Source organism: Haemorhous mexicanus, chromosome 6, assembly GCF_027477595.1.
Source record: "Haemorhous mexicanus isolate bHaeMex1 chromosome 6, bHaeMex1.pri, whole genome shotgun sequence".
NCBI lineage: Eukaryota > Metazoa > Chordata > Aves > Passeriformes > Fringillidae > Haemorhous > Haemorhous mexicanus.
In genome coordinates, this window is record NC_082346.1 from 20874715 (window position 1) to 20892960 (window position 18246).

General features: G+C 37.6%; 1 protein-coding gene and 1 long non-coding RNA gene across 8 annotated transcripts in view; one reads left to right on the forward strand and one right to left on the reverse strand.

Moving 5' to 3' along the window:
- LOC132328875 (uncharacterized) overlaps positions 1–1865 on the forward strand; it is a 31032-nt gene extending 29167 nt beyond the window's left edge. Inside the window, exon 4 of the long non-coding RNA XR_009486909.1 lies at positions 1–1865. This is a non-coding gene — a long non-coding RNA (uncharacterized LOC132328875).
- KMT5B (lysine methyltransferase 5B) overlaps positions 988–18246 on the reverse strand; it is a 27403-nt gene continuing 10144 nt past the window's right edge. For 3 of the 7 annotated variants that reach the window (XM_059849179.1, XM_059849180.1, XM_059849181.1), the window contains exons 4-10: positions 11184–11349; positions 9864–9973; positions 7877–8043; positions 7208–7227; positions 6912–7048; positions 4979–5175; positions 988–3659 (exon numbers count right to left, since the gene is read on the reverse strand). In XM_059849179.1, the coding sequence (XP_059705162.1) occupies positions 2197–3659; positions 4979–5175; positions 6912–7048; positions 7208–7227; positions 7877–8043; positions 9864–9973; positions 11184–11349 (2260 nt within the window). In that variant the 3' untranslated portion in view covers positions 988–2196. Of the gene's footprint in view, positions 3660–4978; positions 5176–6911; positions 7049–7207; positions 7228–7876; positions 8044–9863; positions 9974–11183; positions 11350–15453; positions 15519–18246 lie in introns of all 7 variants that reach the window. The other 4 variants (XM_059849185.1, XM_059849184.1, XM_059849182.1 and 1 more) reach the window with 4 other exon arrangements.

Consider the following 18246-nt stretch of genomic DNA (forward strand, 5'->3'; position numbering starts at 1 on the left):
GTGAATGACGTTTCTGCAAACCAACCTGCCACTACACCTAGTGAAACTGCCAGAGGAGTATGAACCTGCCAGCAGGAGCAGCAGGGCACAGAAGGGCTGCAGGTAAAAGTATGCAGAGACTATGTTCAGCTTTCGCTCATACAGCCAGAAATGCTTGTAGAGCACAGCATCCAGTCACACCGCCTGTGAATTGTAGAGGAAAGAGCTGTGTTAGTGTCATTTGTAATCAGCTGTTTCCTGGACACTTCCGACTTTAAGGCAAGCCCTTAATAACCCATCTCTCTCTCCTTTAACCCATTTTATGACACAGTACAATTAAAGACCCCACAAGATGAGTCACCACAGCTGTGCGCAAACCCTCCAAAGTGTCTGTATAGTCTTCCCTGAACTGAGTGGACTGCACAGAGAGATCCACCCACGTTCTAAAATCATACACATCCTAGCATGACACAAGGCCTTTCCCAAAGACGGCCAAAGTTACAAGTATTAGGTTCATTCTACACTTAATTCTCTCCACAAATGCCTTCACCACTGGGTAACACAGTGGCTGTGTAAATCAAGGTCTTGATCTTTAGGGCAGAGAGAGTTGGACTTGACATCCTGAGCAGCCAATAGTGGATTCAGCTGACCCAACAGCACCTGTTTTAGTATGAAACTTGTGCTTCTATGTACAAAAACTTGTGCTTCTAGATACAAAAACTCAAAAACTTAATCCACAGTCGAGAAGAAACACAAATACTACAGACCAAAGCAATACACAGTTATGTCAACTCTGATGTTTCCAACCTGTTTGAAAAAAATGGCTTAGAAAGCTGACATACATACATACAAACAACCCATTGTGCCCAGAAGTTTCCTAACATTCTTTTATTAAAAACCAAAGAGCCAAAGATCGCCCTGATGCTCTTCATTGTTATAAAGCAGACTCTGAAGTATTAAGTGAATTATGTATGAGTGAAGAACTCCAACTGATGCAGAGTTTAAAACTAGGTTTACAGTTTCCTATTTTATTGGCATGGATGTATTTCTAAACTTAAAAACCTTTCTGGCAAGTTATCTCAATTTCTTATGACAAAATTTCTCACAACACACAAATATTTACAACATATACATATTTTTTCATTCTTTTACAACTGGTTCTTAAAAGACAAACAATTCTTAGGTTACCACAGAACAAAAGCTGTGACTTAGTTGTTTTTAATTTGATAAAACTATCATAAGTTAAAGTGAATAGATTTTTCTTTAAATTCCTTGTAGCATTTTACAAGTGCAACAGAAAAATATGAAGAACCAATTTAGGATAGCTGCAGTTCATTGGATAAATGTTGCCCGTCGTAATCACATTATTTCACAGCAAATTCTTGAAAAAATAAGCACCAATCATTCTTGCAAAGAACAATTTTATCTAAAAGTATTGAAAAGTGTTAAATACAAGGTGTTTAATTTACGTAACAAGCAATAAATACACCATATCCAAACTTTATTCTGCATACTGCTACCCTTGTACATATAATGTACTAAAAAGTCAGCAAATTGTCAACACCTTTTCATATTTTTTTTCTCTTTTTTTAAAGAAATCAATTTGACTTCCAACCAACGGTTTGCTACTATAACAAAGGCCACAAACAGTACGTCTGGGACAGCTTACAGTGTTAAAACTGACAAACTCCAAGGGGGAAAAACCATCTAGCAAATAAATTGGAAAGCTGTAGATCATTGCTGGTGATGTTAACATATACTAGAAAACCTTAATATGCTGCTACTATGATTTTGTAAATTGTTTAGTCAAATATTGTAAGAGCAAACTAACGCTCCTACTGATCAAAAATAATTCTGTAGCCACACTGTATTCTCATTGTCCTGCATGGAAAGATCTGATGCAATTTCGTAACTTTGCTTGAGCCTTTATTTTACAACAGAGCATTACCTCTAACTTGGAATTGCACATAAGAAGGCTATTAAAAAGTACAATAAAAATCTGCACAAATCAGACTTAAGAAGAGTCAGTATGCTGTACACTTTCTACAATATTACGCTGATAGGTGAATAAAGAAGTGCTGCCACTAAGTTTTCCAGAAAGTTCTTTAGTTGAGGAATAATCAAATGGAATTTTTGTTGGGTTTTCTATTATTATTTTTTTATTATTTTTAATTTTTTTTTAGAAATGACATCCAGGTCAGTTTAAGACCTATAAGCTTATGCATTGAGCCTTAAAGACTGATCTTCTCTCCTCCTGGAAGAAATATCAATATCTATTGAATCCTTGCCAACAATAAGCCTTAATCTCTTTGCTGGAGGAAGAGGAATAAAGTCATCAAATTCATCATCATAGTCATCTTCCTCTTCATCATCCTCTTCTGATGAAGATTCATCTGCTGTTTCCTCTTCATAGTGACCATAATCATCTACTTCCATTCTCGACTCCAAAAGGGAGAGAGTTTCACTACAACACACACCATTTTCATGAAGGTCCTCTGGGTATGTCCCTCTGTTTTCGTCCTCTCGTTTTAGCTGTATTTTTAATTTTGTTGAACTATTGCCTGATCCTGAGTTAAATCCATTATTTAGCTTTGCTACATATAAATTATTATCTTTTTCATGGTCTTTACTTAATTTTATGCTTATTTTTGAAGAATTCATTCCATCACTCTCTTGATCATTTGCCTTGCTACTGCTATCATGGCGCCTACGAAGAGTCAGTTTAGGGATCCCAGAGCTATTTTCAAGGATAAGTTGTGCATCATACCTTGTGATTCGTCTTTTCTTTTTACTTTTTGCAGTTCTAAAGCTGTCTTTTGCTTTAAAATTGTCAGTTGTTACAGAGCAGCCACCAGATCCAGGGATACAGTCTTTAAACCCAACAGGTGTGTCCACCACGTTATTCCTCTCTTCGAGTTCTGAATGAGAACTAATCAAATCTGGTACTTCATCCTTCATAGGCGTGTTGTGCATAGTATCAGTTTCCTCTGTTTTTGAAGATGGTTTCACAAGCCTTCCTTGTCGAGATTTCTTTCTTGATGTGCCTGCATCACTTTTCTGGCACCGACCCTCCCCTTTATGTGATGGTCCATGAGCCACATCGTTGTCTAACGCACGAGACTGCTGCTCTGCAATGTCTGATTGTGTTCCAGTCAAGTTACTCTTATAGCTGTCCAATGTATTTGGTTCAAGCTTTGTGTCAGAGGTCTCCTTCAAACTCATCCTTGTTCTCATTGACCTCCTTGTGATATATGTGCAGGGTGCAATATCACCATGCTCATAAGCACCTTTCACAGAATTCAGTTTATGTTCTCTTGCTGCATGCCTCGTTAAGCATCCGCTAGAGACTGCAACTTTGACTGGTCCCTCCAATTCTTTATCCTTTTTAATGGGCAAGTTTTTATACAAAACTACTTTAGGCTCTTTGAGAACTAAATTTCCCATTTCAAGCTTTCGAGAAGCATTCTTTTGCTCTGGCCTTTTGCACTGATTTCTCAACTTTATCTTTGAAAGTAAAGGCTTTGCAGGCTTTTTCAGTCTCTTTGGTACCCTGGAATTATTTATATGAGTTAGTTTAGATGAGGTAGAGTTTGATGATGCTGGAATTCTTGATATAGACTGTCTGGTTAATGTTCTATTTTTGCTGTTCTTTTTTACGCCAATTGAAGATTTTCTGTTAGCTGAAAAATAAAAAAGCAGTTTTGTTATGACACTACTATATCCTGAATTTCCCACTCCCAAATACTGCAGTTATTTTATTTATTTGGGGAACCTCAAAATAATCCATGAGACGGGATAGACAGTATGTAGTAAGGAATGAGACTGCTTAACTTGCAACTCAACACATGAAAGGAATTGCCAAACAGGCCACAAGTACATCAACACTTCCCCTCATTACCCCCCGTATGCCAAGCTGTGTTTTTACTGAATTTCTTCTTCTACCAATTAAAAAACCCAAAACTATTTCACACTATCCACAGCTTTTGCTGAGTATTATTCCAATAAAATCTGATCAGCATGATCTAATATTATCTCCAGGATTTTCTTCATGGAGAAGGAGGAAAACACCCCAAATACTTTTATCTAATGTAATGGTTTCAATTTCAGGTGAAACTACTGCCTAGTGTGAAAGGCAAAGGAGTTTTGTCTGCTCAACAGAGGTGCAACTCTAAATACTGCTAATTCGAGATCATAAAAAGATTTGGGGACATTTCTTACGGTTTTTTTTTTCATTGGTTGGTTAAGTTTTATGTTTTGTTTTTGTGTTTCATTTTTTAAATATCACAGCAGCAAACAGCAGACAGATGGAACTGCAGTATTTTACATAGCTCCAAACCTGTTTACCAGTTAAATCAAAGTTTAAATTATTTGTATTTTGCCCATACTGAGGTTGGTGGAGGTGGGGAAACCAAATACATCACATTCCCTACTCCATGGAGAGAAGTCTTGCAGGAAGATTACAAACAAAAATCCTTTCCAATTTCTTCTGAAATGACTAACTGTGCACTTTCACTGCACAAGAGGCACCTGAAATATCAATTCTGGATGTGAAAAGGGAAGAGCTGCCCAATTTAAAAGACTTCTAAAGGAAACAACTATTTGTTTAGCAATATCTACTAAGAGTATTTATTTAAAAATTCTTTTCCTAAGAATTCAAACTATGTAAGTTTTCTTTCCTAAACCATACTACTGCCTGTGGTAGTTTACTGTATTTTGAAATACAGAAATTATTGGCAGAACTTTAACTGCCATGTTTATAAATATTTGCTTTTGATATTAAAAAAAGGAAAACAAAAGAACATACCACCTATTGTTCTTCAAACACTTGTGGAAACCCATGAATCTGCTGTTTAAATTGCCTTCAGATTGTTGAATAAATTAGTTTTAGTGACCAGTATGTGAGAAGCATCTCAACACTAAGAGAGGAATTCTATCACTGTGGAAGTTTTCCATGTTTTTGTGAAGCCTTTAATGACTGTAAGCTCTTCCCCTTACTTACTTGCATTACCTTTTTCCTGAGTGGTATCTGCATCAGTGTTAGAGCTGACAGACTGGCTGTCTGAATTCTTGCTGCTGTCACCCAACTTTTTAAGTCTGTTCAATCGTTTGTCTGTTTCTCTCAGTCCATATTTACTGTTAATCACAGGAGTAGGTGCTGGCAATCCCACTCTTGATTTAAAAGCACCAGTTCCACGTCTACAAATAAAAAGAGGACACAAGGTATTAATAAATCTTGATGCAAACTTAAAGCTTTGTTTCATATATACAGCAGTTTGGATCCCAGGTGTATCTGGATCAATGACACCATTAGTCACAGAACTGGTCAGCATTCCGGGGGCTGTTTTCTCTTCTACCTGTCATCTTGGGTGTGTAAATATCTCGGCAGGCCAGCAAGAACAGCAGGATCACCGAGGAAGAGTACATGGACACATGCAGAGAGATGCAAATCTTTCTGGTGATGACTTGTGGATGCTTGAAAGAAATTGTACTGTGCCAAATCTCCCACTGCTCCAAACATACCCACAGATCCTTAGATCCCACCATTTTAACATTGCAAATTAACACCCTTTACAGCATAGTTAAAATTGAGACACTTAAATATTAATTTTTTGTGGTATACAAAGTGACTCTTGCCTCATCAGTCTTGAAATAAGCAAAAAATGAGTCCTTACTAACTCCCCCCCAAAATGAAAATCTTATATATTTTACTGCCTCTGCTACCGCGTTTTAACTGAAAAGCGGATACCTAAAGTTAGAATTACTCAAACATTAGCTTTAAAAAATAACATTTTCATGTATTTAAAATACAAAAACAATAAGTTAATGAAAATGTTCAGACACATGAAACTAGTTTGTCCTGAAAAAGAAAGCATGCTCATATTACACTGAAATCAATAATCAAAAGAACTTGAGAAAAACCCCACATCGCTCCATATCACAAGGGACGAACAATTCTGGTGCCTTTTTATTCAACACTTTACAGTCTCCAGGATGAAGCACTTTTATACTAGCAGCTCTGTTGCACCCTTCACTTGGAATGACATAACTTCACATGAGCGTGGAGGCCCACGCCAGAGCGTTTTCCCTTTCATTTCAAGATTTGTTAGTGACCAAAGTAGCCAACAAAAATGAAAATAGGATTATTAAACTATTTGCATGCAGGTTCATTAAGCTATTTTGCAATATGAACAATATTTTGTCCTTTATAGGGTTTTTCTTCCTACAGTTGGATCAAACAATAGTGAGTTCTGTACAGCTCCTCTTGGAACTGAGTGAAGCTCTCAGATGATGCTGAGCCTCCCTGCTCACAGTGAGCAGAAGTTTCAACATGGCAAAAACCAACTATGGAATTCTTTCGCCTGATGTGAAGAAACCAGTTTGGGATAGCACATGTGAAAAACAAATATTGAATGATGAACAGAGAGAAGCAAATACTGTCCAAACCAGTAGATATTTACAAATACACAAACCCCCAAGTTCTAACAGCACTGGGCGAAAAACTACTTTGCCCATTCCCAGCAGAAGAGACCTTCAGGTCCACAAAAAAAACATTAATGGAATTTGCTTTATCAAGTGCAAAGAAGAACAAAGTTGGAGATCAGTTCACAATGGTCTTGAAAAAGCTCTAACTGCTTTTCCTTCCAATTCTACTTTATTCATTACAAATATTTTTAAGAATCTACACCCCTGTTTCGTTCGCCTCATTTTGGGCTAATCTCCAGAATGGACAATCAAGAGATTAAGAGAACACAGAGTTCTCAGGAATCATCACCATTCTGTAACAACACAAAAAAATCACTACAGCATACAGGTAGGAAGCAATTAGTTTGTGTCCAAAAATCTGAGTACTCATAATAAAGGACTTTCAGTTTCACAAAATAGATCATGAATATGCCCAATTCCATTTGAAAGCCATTTACATCAATGCATACCTTTCACAGGTGTAACACTCGCAGTATTCATTGTTTTCTCCAAAAAACCCATCTCCGTAATAACAAGAGATTTCTTCTCCAGGTTCAATATCTCTTAGAGCTTTCACACATGCTGTATCTCTGCCTGTTGATACGAACTGGAGAAGTAGATGACAGGAAGGGGAAAAAAAGGTTCATCATTAAGGCTGCACAGTATCTGAGAAAGAAATAAAAACTAAAACAACTGGGGAAGAAAAGTTGGAAGGAGAAAGAAATAGAAAGTAAAGTACTTTATTTATTTATAATTTCTTGCTTACCTTACAGTTAGGTCTGCAATCTGAAAAAGGTCCAAAAGATAAAGTCAATTAACTGTGGATAAGACCTGAAACATGAATAGTTGTAGATATCTAAAGTAAGGATTCACTTTGACTTCAAAGACTGCAGAATCTCAACTAAATACTGGGAGTTAAGTTAGTACTGCACAAAGCCATACATCAAAAGATTCCTGCTTTGGTATAGCTGCATTTCTAAGCTCTTCCCTGTGCTATCACAAATGTCCAGTTTCCCTCCTCTTTAGGATAAACAGTTTCATCTTAAATCCTACCTGCTCTTCCTTTGGTACACAAATGCAACACAATCAGCTAAGCTTCTGCAAAAGGTTAAAGAGCCATAAGAAGTTCAGCTAATAAAGATGTTACTGCTGATTGAGTTCACAAAGAATTCGAGGTAACCCACAATATGCTCCACTAATTTAGCTGGTAGTTCCAAAGTCTCTTTCAAGAAAGACAGCATCACTTCCTAGAGCCTTCTCTGAGTTTCACAGCTGATCAGCTCTGGCTGGGAAAATCCCAGTATGATATTGTACTACATTAATATAGTATGACAGATTCAGACATTTTTCTCCAAGTTCTTGTGCTGTTTGGCTCATATACAACACTTCTCAATTTCTTATGCTCTTCAACAAGCTTCCTATACTTATTACTCACCATGATTGATAAATGCAGCAGGACCAAGCCATAGTTGTGCACAGTTTTTTCGTGTGGAATACATGACACTGAAGTCATTTTCCCCATGTCTCAGCAGCATGTTTTCTTCCATTTCTGATAGTTCAGCAATACAGCCCACAAGTAATTCTATTTTATCATTTCGTTTCCTTTAATGTAAAAAGAGTAGCAGAAATAAGACTACATGTGCCAAAATTACAAAATAATTTCACAGAAAGAAAAGTTGTTATAGAATCAATTACATCAAATCTGACGTCAGAAACAATTACAACCATTGTTTCTACAATTTGCTGAGGCTGCTTGCAAGAGTTGATTACTTCAGCTTCTGCAATTGTTAAAACCAAAAAGCAAGATCTTTTCATTTGTGTACACTCCCTCCCCATCACCACTTGAGAAACTGTGACTTCCTCCAGCTGCTCTTGCTTGTGTTGCCTAAACTTCTTCCTGTGACCAGGAAAACCCAGCATAACGAAAATGCTTAGAGCTCCATGGCTTTTTAAATGAGGCCCAGTAGTGACTCTAACAAAGGAGGAATTCAAGCAAGATGTTTTCCTCACTCATGAGTAGATCTTCAGCATGAAGCTGGTCCTTGAAATAGAGTGAGGAGGGGGAATGACACCTACAAAAATCCACAAAACCACAAAGCCTTGGTGTGCAGACAGCCCATGTGCCATCATGACTAGAGCAGTGCAGAGGCACTGAATGCTCAGTTTAGTAGGAGCAATGAGTTTCCATTTTCTTGCATGGGTGTTGTTTCCACTGCTCTTGAGAGTGGCCATTCTACATTCCTCTGACAGAGATGACCATGGAGATACTAAAGGTATATGAAGGACACAAACTAAAAGCAAACCCTTTTAAGTGCAAATTTCTCCTTTGACAGAGAGTGCTAAGAACTCTAATCTCTAGTTTTGAGTCTTGACAGGTTTCTAGATACCAGCAGGGTTAAGATGCTGGTATCCTCTCTTGTTCTCTTCTCAGGCTACTCTAGATTTTGAGCATTAAAAGTCAATCTATTTTCAACACACCCACATGCAAAGCTTCTACCTCAAAGAATCAGCCAAGGGGTGAACTCAAACATCATCATCAACAAAAAAAACCAAAAAACAAACAAACAAACAAAACCAAAAAACCTAACAAAAAAACCCACCCACCCAAACAAACAAACCCCCAAAACCTAATCAGTATTTTTTGGGTTGTATCATGATTGTGGAACTCTCAGCTCTGGTCACGAAGAGCCGGAGTCCTCAGCATATTTAAAGCCTCCTCTACAACACATGGAGGTTGTGTTGCCACCAGCAGGGTGTCCAGCTACTCAATCCCAGTGTGAACATAACCTCATTTCCTCACCTCAGATGTGCTGGTATGAATGGGTACTGCCACAAAGCAAAGCTCATACAATTGGTGTCTACATGTGAAGAGATTTTAAAATCTGAATTAAGCCAAAATCTGTTGGTGCTCCCACACACATGCTTATAATGAAACTCAGATGTGCCAAAATGAGATGGGGCACACTGGTATTCCAGCCTTGTGCTTCCAAGAGAGATCTATCTTGCACAATCAAAATACACAAACAACACTTATTTTAAAAAAGGCAAAAAACTCATTTCCCCCACAATTATTTGCTGTGTAACAAATCATTCATAATGTCATGTTTCTCATGGAAGTCTAACAACTCCTGAATAGAGAAAAACAATTACCTGGCTGAAAACAAGATTTAAAAAAAAAAAAAAGTATAATGAACACTATATGCATAAACCCAAACATACAAAGGACTGCCTTCCAGAGGCATGGATCCTCTAGTAAGTACTTAGCAAAAACAGAGAGAAAACTCAATTTTCAAGTAACAATACAAAACTATCCATTTCACTGGTTGCAGTTTTAATTCTAAATCACACTTTAAAATACATTTTTATAGATTCTTTCAAATAATTGACAAAAACAGAACACAACAGTAAATTGTATTTCTTACCATTCTTTTGTTGCAACAATTTTGGCTCCATTTTGCTCAGAAGAATACCGATTACAAGGCAGTATCTCAAACCCGCTGTCAGTTGCAAACATTCGTAAATAAATAAATACCTGCAATGAAAAAACCCAGTACTTGTCTGTTACATGCAAAATGAAAGCAGTGAGGAACTTCTTATATAAATAATGACAGTGAACTGTACAAAAACACACACAAAATAGATACTGGAGCAGGATGCTGTCTGCTGAAATGCGTTTCTGTAAGTTTTATAATGTTTCTATACATTTAAGCTATACATATTATCTTGATCTTATTTCTTCACAGTGACTTGTAGGAATCCTCACATGGGTATTGAGATTATCCAAAGAGTTTAAGAAAATTAAAGATATCTGGAGTGACACAAAATTGGTCCAACTAATAAAAATCAGTAATTTTTTTCTTAAAGTCACTGAATAGTTGCATTCAAGAAATCTCATATCTTAAAGAACCACTGAGACCTAATAATCTCTAGGAATTCATTTTATTGTTTGAAGTTCTGAAAAGTGCTATTACTTCCACAACAAACCTAGATGCTGAATTCAGGGACTGTTGAATCTTTTTTTTTTAAGTTGAGGTGTGACTGTGTTACTCTAAAAACAACTCTAACAAAGCAGAACTTTTTCTGCTAAATCTTTCTTGCATTACTAGATTTGGTGCATTTTAAAGTAGGCCACATTCTTTTTGGTTGTACCTGGAAACAACAGACTCATTCTTGAAGAAACATCTTTTTTTTGTTAAGTAAACAGTACTGTGAGTTTTTTCATTTGAAAAATCTGAATTAACTGTTATGCTACATACAAAATGGATTTGGGGTGTGGGAAGTGGAGGAGGAACACCCCATATGGGTATAGCCCCTACACCCATAACAAATGGGGTATTTTGAGGTAACAAGGCTACTCCCTTTTCCTTTATCTTCCTTTGTCACCCAATTTAATTGTCACCCAATTTTAAGTAAAAATACCCTAAAACAAACCCCCCAAACTGCCCAAAAAACAAAAACCCCAAACAAAACACAACAGAAACAAATGATGAAGGGGGAAAAAATCCCTTCCTTTCTACACTCTATTAATAAGAGGCAATGCAAGTTAACAAGAAAAAAAAAAAAAAAAGGAGGGCGTGTCTAGTTAGGCTTTAAAAAACAAATGAAGTTTCTCTTAAAAACCAGTAAAACAACATATAACAGAGTACTCCACTGTTTTACCGTTGCTACATTCTTAAGAAATTTTTACTTTTTCTTTGCCTTTCAACCATCTGAAAAAGCACATTAATTACAAATACACCTACATGTTCCTTGAACAACCTTTCCTGCATTTTGTTCTTGTTAAGAAAATAGTGCCGGGCCCAGTCACCTGACGTCAAGGACTTGAAGGCTTTTTCTAAGTGCTCATCTTTCTTAAAACGTTCAATCACCTCTTTGAGTTCTTCTTGCCTTCCTTTAATAGGTCGAAATCTGAAATAAAAAATAAAGCTATTCCAGTCCACCATCAGTCATTCTCAATCCTTCCTCAGTTCCAGCACACAGTTCTTTTGCTATCCATATAAGTATTTAACTCCCTGCATAAAGACACTGACCAACCTTTGCCAAACCCAAAACCTTTTTATACTGATAATTTCACTACATGGGTGTATGCGGATTGCAAATGTAACATGTGCATTCAGATAAAATACAGCTCTTAATGACAACACAAGAAGTATCTACAAATACTAACATACGGCAGATGCTACATCTGTGGAAGACTAAGGCTCCAAAAGTTAGTGTGATTGTAAGAATTCTTCCCCCCAAACAGGAAATCTTGGGCATGTAAATATGAAAACAAACACCTGTACATTAGCAGAGAATTCTGCCTTCTTCCCAAAGCTTGAGACTTAAGAAAAGCTATCCTTCATATCTTCAGTAGGAAAAAGTAACAGAAAAAAACCTGCATGACTGCCAGAAGTTGAAGCTCCATTTTTGAGCTGCAAAACTATGAAGAGAAAGCAGCACTTAGATATTTTGCCAAATCCCTATAAATTGCCTTTGACTGAGCACATACCCATGTATGCTCTGCTTTGGGGCAGAGGTGGGGTGTGGGTATTCTTAAATGCATGCCACACCCCAGGGGACTTTTCACAAAGATAAAAATTTCCCAGGATCATGAGAAACAGTTTTCTGCAGCTCTTTTTACAACTGGAATGTTCTGCTTACAGAGCACATGACAGAAGTGCTAAACAAACTAGGAGTTTTGAGCAAACATGTAAGAGTAAGTCCTGTTACTTGTTGCTGGAAGTGCATTACTATGCTGATTTTATTTCCTCTTACTTGCCAAATGAAATCTGTATTTCATTACAAAAGTAAACAAGGGGGAAAAAATTCCTAAAGTTGATGGAAGGAAACCTCAATCAACTTCCTCACTGATAGCCTGTTTTTTAAATTGTCATATGAACCAGCTTATTGTCACCTTAGAACGCTGAATGTTACTAGTAACTTATTTTAATATGACCACATAAGACTTGCCTCTTCCATGCAACTTGTATAAAGGAAACAAAAAAGTGTTACCTCCTGATTTTGTTTCACTTTGTAAAATACTAGGAGTTTAATCAGAAATAAGTAACAACCATGAGGATTCAATGTCCTTCCTTAGAAGGAAGATGCTGTATTTATGCACCTGCTACAATGAAGACAGATCTCCAAAGAGCAGAATCACTTTCAGCAGGTTTTCAGTGTTCCATACTACTGCTTTTATAAATCTCTCAAATCTCCATCTGAAAAACTTCCTTGTGACATAATAACTAAGTACCCTTTTAGACCCTTTTGAATCCAGCAAAATTTATCAGCATAAACCTGTGGGCTTTCAGAGGACATGGCAAGTAAGGAGTTCTGAACAGACATCAGGCTCAGTTCTCTTCTGGCTGGGATATGACATTGACAAGACAGAAGGAATCAGTCAAGAAATAGACGCCTGCTTACAACTGTAGCACACACCATGCCATGAAGTTTCAAATCAAGTTCTTTATTAAAGGATATACTTGTACTGTCATCCCAAAAAGCTAACTACCTAACAAGCTGATGAGACCTTATCATGCAAGAAAACTCCCCAAAGACTAGAGATGACACAATCATTATTTTTGTTCTGCAGCACACCAAAGTCTTCCTCAACTCACCAGTCACAAATACAAATATCTGTGCTCTCCCAAAACCAGAAAGACTTTGCCCAGATTTGATAGTCATAACTCACAGAGCTTCCTCATGCATGAAAGGAATTTAAAATCACATAGCCTGAACTGAACCTGACTAGTTTCAGAACTTGCACTCACTTTCAATTTCAACCAGAAACAACTTTCCCAGCAAGGAGCCAACTGCACTTACACCAGGAGAAGTAGGGAGCTCGCCAGTTTGCACAAATGTGTAACAGTAATATGTGGCTTACACCTCTATCTGCAAACATTACACAAGGGAAAAACCCACAGGAGTTCCAGTTAGAATTGGTTTTCAGCTATGTCTGCTCTTGCTGGGCTACATGAATAACTTTACATGTTGAAATACACCATTTTTTTAGCTAAGTGACCTGCAGGAGCAAAGATGGGTGGAAAAACCATCACATTCAAAATTGCATTAGCACCTGAGACAGGCAATGTATGTGCTGATAGACATCATCATACTTACTTATCATCAAGAAGCCTGCTCTAGGCTAGCTAAGAAAGCAGTATCCCAATTGAACCACCATTGTGGAAAAGAAATACAGATAAAAAAGGAGAGCAGATGCTAAGCTTAACACTGGCTCTCAAGACCTACAGAATAAGAAACAACACCCACTATTTTCTACCAATTCGAAGCACATCTTACAGGCCCAAGTGCTCATATTTTAGATGTTTCACAACACATTATTCTCAGAGGCTGACTTGATGTCTACCTGACCAGCTACCTTAGGTAGCCTGGAACCTGACCCCAGCCCTTGAAAGTCACTGGCACACCTCCATGGGTCACATTCAGCAGGTGTCTCTATGGATTCTTGTGTCATGCACCACATTGTTGGTGGAATTCATTTAAAGGATTAGCAGAAACTTCTGTAGCACCATTCCTACAAGGTAAAATAGTTAGTGTATGCCCAAGGCCTTCAAAGGCCAAAAAGATGGCTGGAAACAAGAAAGGGATGAAAAGACTGTAAAACCCCCAAGACATTACAAGGTCAGATGAATTCTGGACTGCATAGCAGGCATTTCAAATAGGAACTGGGTTTTTCAAAGAACATGATTCTCTGCACCCAGGGGTTCAAAAATTAATACCAAGGACTCTCTGCAGCACCTCTGTCAAAAAGTTGTTCTTGCATATCGACAAGACAGAGATAATGAGAAAGATAAACAAGAATCCAAACAAGCAAGAAGCATCCATAAGTGCATAGAAAGATGCTGGAAACCAACACTACGTTCAACATTTCACTCCAAGGGTTCCCAAACATAAAACAGAACAACACTGCATACCCCAAGCCTGAGTTAGAGGGCTGTTCACAGTTCCAACAGCATATGTAAATTGCACTGAGAGCACATGAAGTTTGTAAGCAAATTCAGAATACTAAAGTCCAGACTCCTCATGAAAGCTGTAGTTTTTCACAGGTGTATCTCCATATATACTTTAAAAGGTACTTTCTCATTTGAGACACTGAAGAAGCCAAGAAACCCTAGAAGTCCAATGTTCCTTAAGATTTTAGGTCTGCTGATAGATACTTCATTTCTCCCAGGAGTATAATTAATTAGTTTATTCATTAGTTCTTTGCAACCAAAATGCCAATTGATTTTGAGAAGCAACCTTGAATACTACCATTTTGGTGTTACAGGCCTTCCACATTTACACATGACTTTAAAGAACCCCAAAAACCTATACGTCTGCTGGAAGAATCTTTCCACTGTTTCTGAGCTCCACCATGAAGAGAGCCTGAAAAGGCCCCACAGCTACATGTATACATATAAAATGAGCCAAAGAGACTGACTTTTAAGCATCAGTAAAACAAGTGACTAGTTCAAAGAAGAGAGATAGAACGAGCACAAGGAAACCAACAGAACAAACCAGCCAACCCAGTCTCTGAAAAAAAAGGCAATTAAAATCAGAATTGTTTATCCAGACTTTTGGTTTCCTCCTCTGAACAGTACCCTTATTAAATTCCATCATGGAAACTGAATAAGACACATTGGTGTTTGAATCTGCTCACAGATACAAACTCCTTGAGCCACCCTACGAGCAGCTTCACAGGTCAGGTCTCATGGGACAAGAGACTGCAAGACAGTAAGGTGTCAGAAGTGAGCAAAGAATAAAAACCTCAGCTACAACAGAGTCTTAAAAGAAATAGTATCAGCCCTTCTTCCTGACAACCTGCAGAACAGAAACTTTTCACACTTCCCTAGAAAATACTTTTTTTCGCCTAGTCAACAAGATCTGATAAAGCTGTGGCTACTGCAGTTTCAAAATCAGGTAGAAGATGATCTCATCCCAATTAAGGGCAAACTGACATAGTCTCAACAAGGAAGACGTAGGAAAATGGCTTGGGGAAGCAAAGCTCTTTCTCTCTCAAGTTTCTCTTACCTCAGGAGTACTTAAAGACTCTTGGAACTCCAAGGTATAAAGCCAAAGGTCAGTGAGATGCTTGCCTATAAAGGAAGTTAAAGGAGAGTTTCTGGTAAGTTCAGAAGCACAGTACCTTGCTCAGTCTCAGTCACTGAGAGCAGTGAGTTTGAACAAAAAGGATAAATTGATCCTGCAAGAGATCCAGTATGGAACTCCACACAGCATACCAGTGCATGATAAAGAGTTTTACTTCCAAACCTTGTTTCTTAACTCCTGACTAGGGAACATCAAGAGGAGTGAATCTATCAAAACTCTATCAACCCATTAGCCTTTTAACAACAGGCACCTTGTCTGGATGGTATTTCTATTTAAGCAGCTCTGGAAAACAGCAAGTTTATGTTCACCTAGTACCAGAGATTGAGCACAAAAGCTGAAACTGCAAGACTGTTAAGCATTCAAGACAGCAAACCAAGAGTTGAAAATCATCTATTGAAAATAAGCATAAACAACTTAATTAACATACATTTTGGCTTCCTCCCTGCCCAACCCTGTAGTGTACTTTTTCCTCAAAGCCAGTTATACAAGTTATGATCAACTTGTTCTGAATTTATTGCCAGTGTTTTCATACAGAAAAAAACCTAATGTTCTTTAAAGGCCAAATTTCAAAATAGCACTTTTTATGAAGAAAGTAATCCACATTACTTAAATTTCTTGAACTGACACTAAATACACAACAGAGTGGTCAAAATTCCAAAATAGCTGAGAACAGAAATAAAGAAAATTCTCAGAATTTAGCAAAGAAGTACTTCTAAAAAATAAATATGGGGAACACCAGAAACCCCCCAAACCAACAACCTAACACTGATCTATATCCTAACACTCCACATGGTAAATTTAATTTAGCAGTGAACATGACCACTGGATGCAAGTTGTTTTGAAGATGTAACACTTTTTGTTGAAGCTAAAAGTACAAATAAAACCCTAAAAGTAAAGAGGGGCAGGGCATGGTTGTTTAGGGTGGTTTTCTGGTTATGAATTTTTTTTTTAAATTCAAAACATCTGGGAACAGCAAAACAGTTGGTTCCAATGTAATCACTGTGTGATTTATATACAATGAAGGAAGACAAGCAGGAGCAAGGTAAAGGACCTTACTGAATTAAGCTATCAGTAAAAATAATCTAGAAAAAATAGAAAAATGAGATTTCATGCAAAAGTCAAAAACAATTTTGTAAAGTACACAGACACTGAGGTCTGAAGAATGTAAAAGCTTCACTTTGAACCAGGTTACCACTACATAAGAGCTGTGTACCTCTACCAGCATCTCCATAGCACTACAACACTGAAGCTGAACTGTATGGCCACATAACCGTCTTTAGCAGAACCCACATCACTTTTTCAGCCTCCAGACCTTACTCAAGATGAATACTGAACTCTTCAATTATTATATTGAAAGGCGCTAAAGAACGCAGAGGATATTCAGCACAGGTTCATAAATGCAATGGATCTGCTTTGTGCTTTTTGTCTCTACTGCCTAGTGGTGACTCTAAAGGATGAAGAGTGATGGACTTTGTCAAGTTTGGTCACCTAAGTCAGTGACTGCTGTTGAGACAGTATCAAGAGAAGCAGCTCATCATCCCCAAGCACTTAATGTTTCCAAAGGAAAACACGGAAATTCTTAAGGCTTGGTCATTTAGTCCCATGTACTCAGACAAAACCACCCACATCATACACTTGTTTGTAACTTCACTATGAGCAGCAAACAGACCACAACATATCTGACTTCCTAAACCATTTGCAGATTTGGAGACACATTGAAATGCTCTCAGTATCCCCTAGCATGATGCTGGCTCTTTACAGGAAACAACAGTGGCTGGTAACATCAGCAACATGATGGGAGTCTGGCTTAAGGTTTAAACAGTAACACCTTGGTCTGTGAGATAAAGAGCAGATTAGCCACTAAGGCATGTGGCTTCAAGATTCAGTGCTCAGCCTAGGGAAAAGCACCCAAAAATAAGAAATGATAAGACAGGCAAGAACTCACTTGGCATTTTACAAGTGTCAGTTTTAATCCCTAGTGTTTGTAAACTTTCAGTCTAGGAAGTGTAGCTTGCAAAATGAGTTTTGTTTTTTTACCAGAACAAACAAAAAGCTGATATAACAGGATTTGTACAAGAAGCAACAAAACCTCTTAGAACAGTGATACTTGACAAGAACATACTTTCTAAGACATGGGGCTTCTTTTATTAACTGCTAAGCTGCTATTCTGTAGAGATAAGAGCTACAAAATTGATGAAAGAATGAAAACTGAGCCTGTAAAAAGGGTTGGAAGCTCTGAAAACATCCTGCTTTCTCCTGGAAATCAAGAGAATGAAAAAAAAAAACTTTTGGGTAAAGCCACTGAGGGCATTTCCAGAGCTACAAGTCCTTCAAATCCCTAGTGACAAGAAGACATTTCAGAGGAACACTGGACAAACACATTAGGGGATTCAGTTGTAAGCTTTTAAGAAACAGTCTTCAGTTCTTTCAGACATTCCTGACGTGACAGTTTACAGAGCCAACAACCCTATTCCCAAGATGGTGGGCATTCACAAACTGCAGGACTTTATTTTTATACATTCAGGAAAAAACCTCCAAACCCAAACACAAAAACCCAGTAAGTCAAGTAACAGTCATGTTCCTGTCATCACGCTTCCATAAGATCATTAACTCAATATAAAGAAGATGGAAAAAAAGGACATTTCAACATCAATCTATACACTTTACTTTTTTTTTCTTCAATCAATATGCTCTGGACAAATCAAATTTACAAAC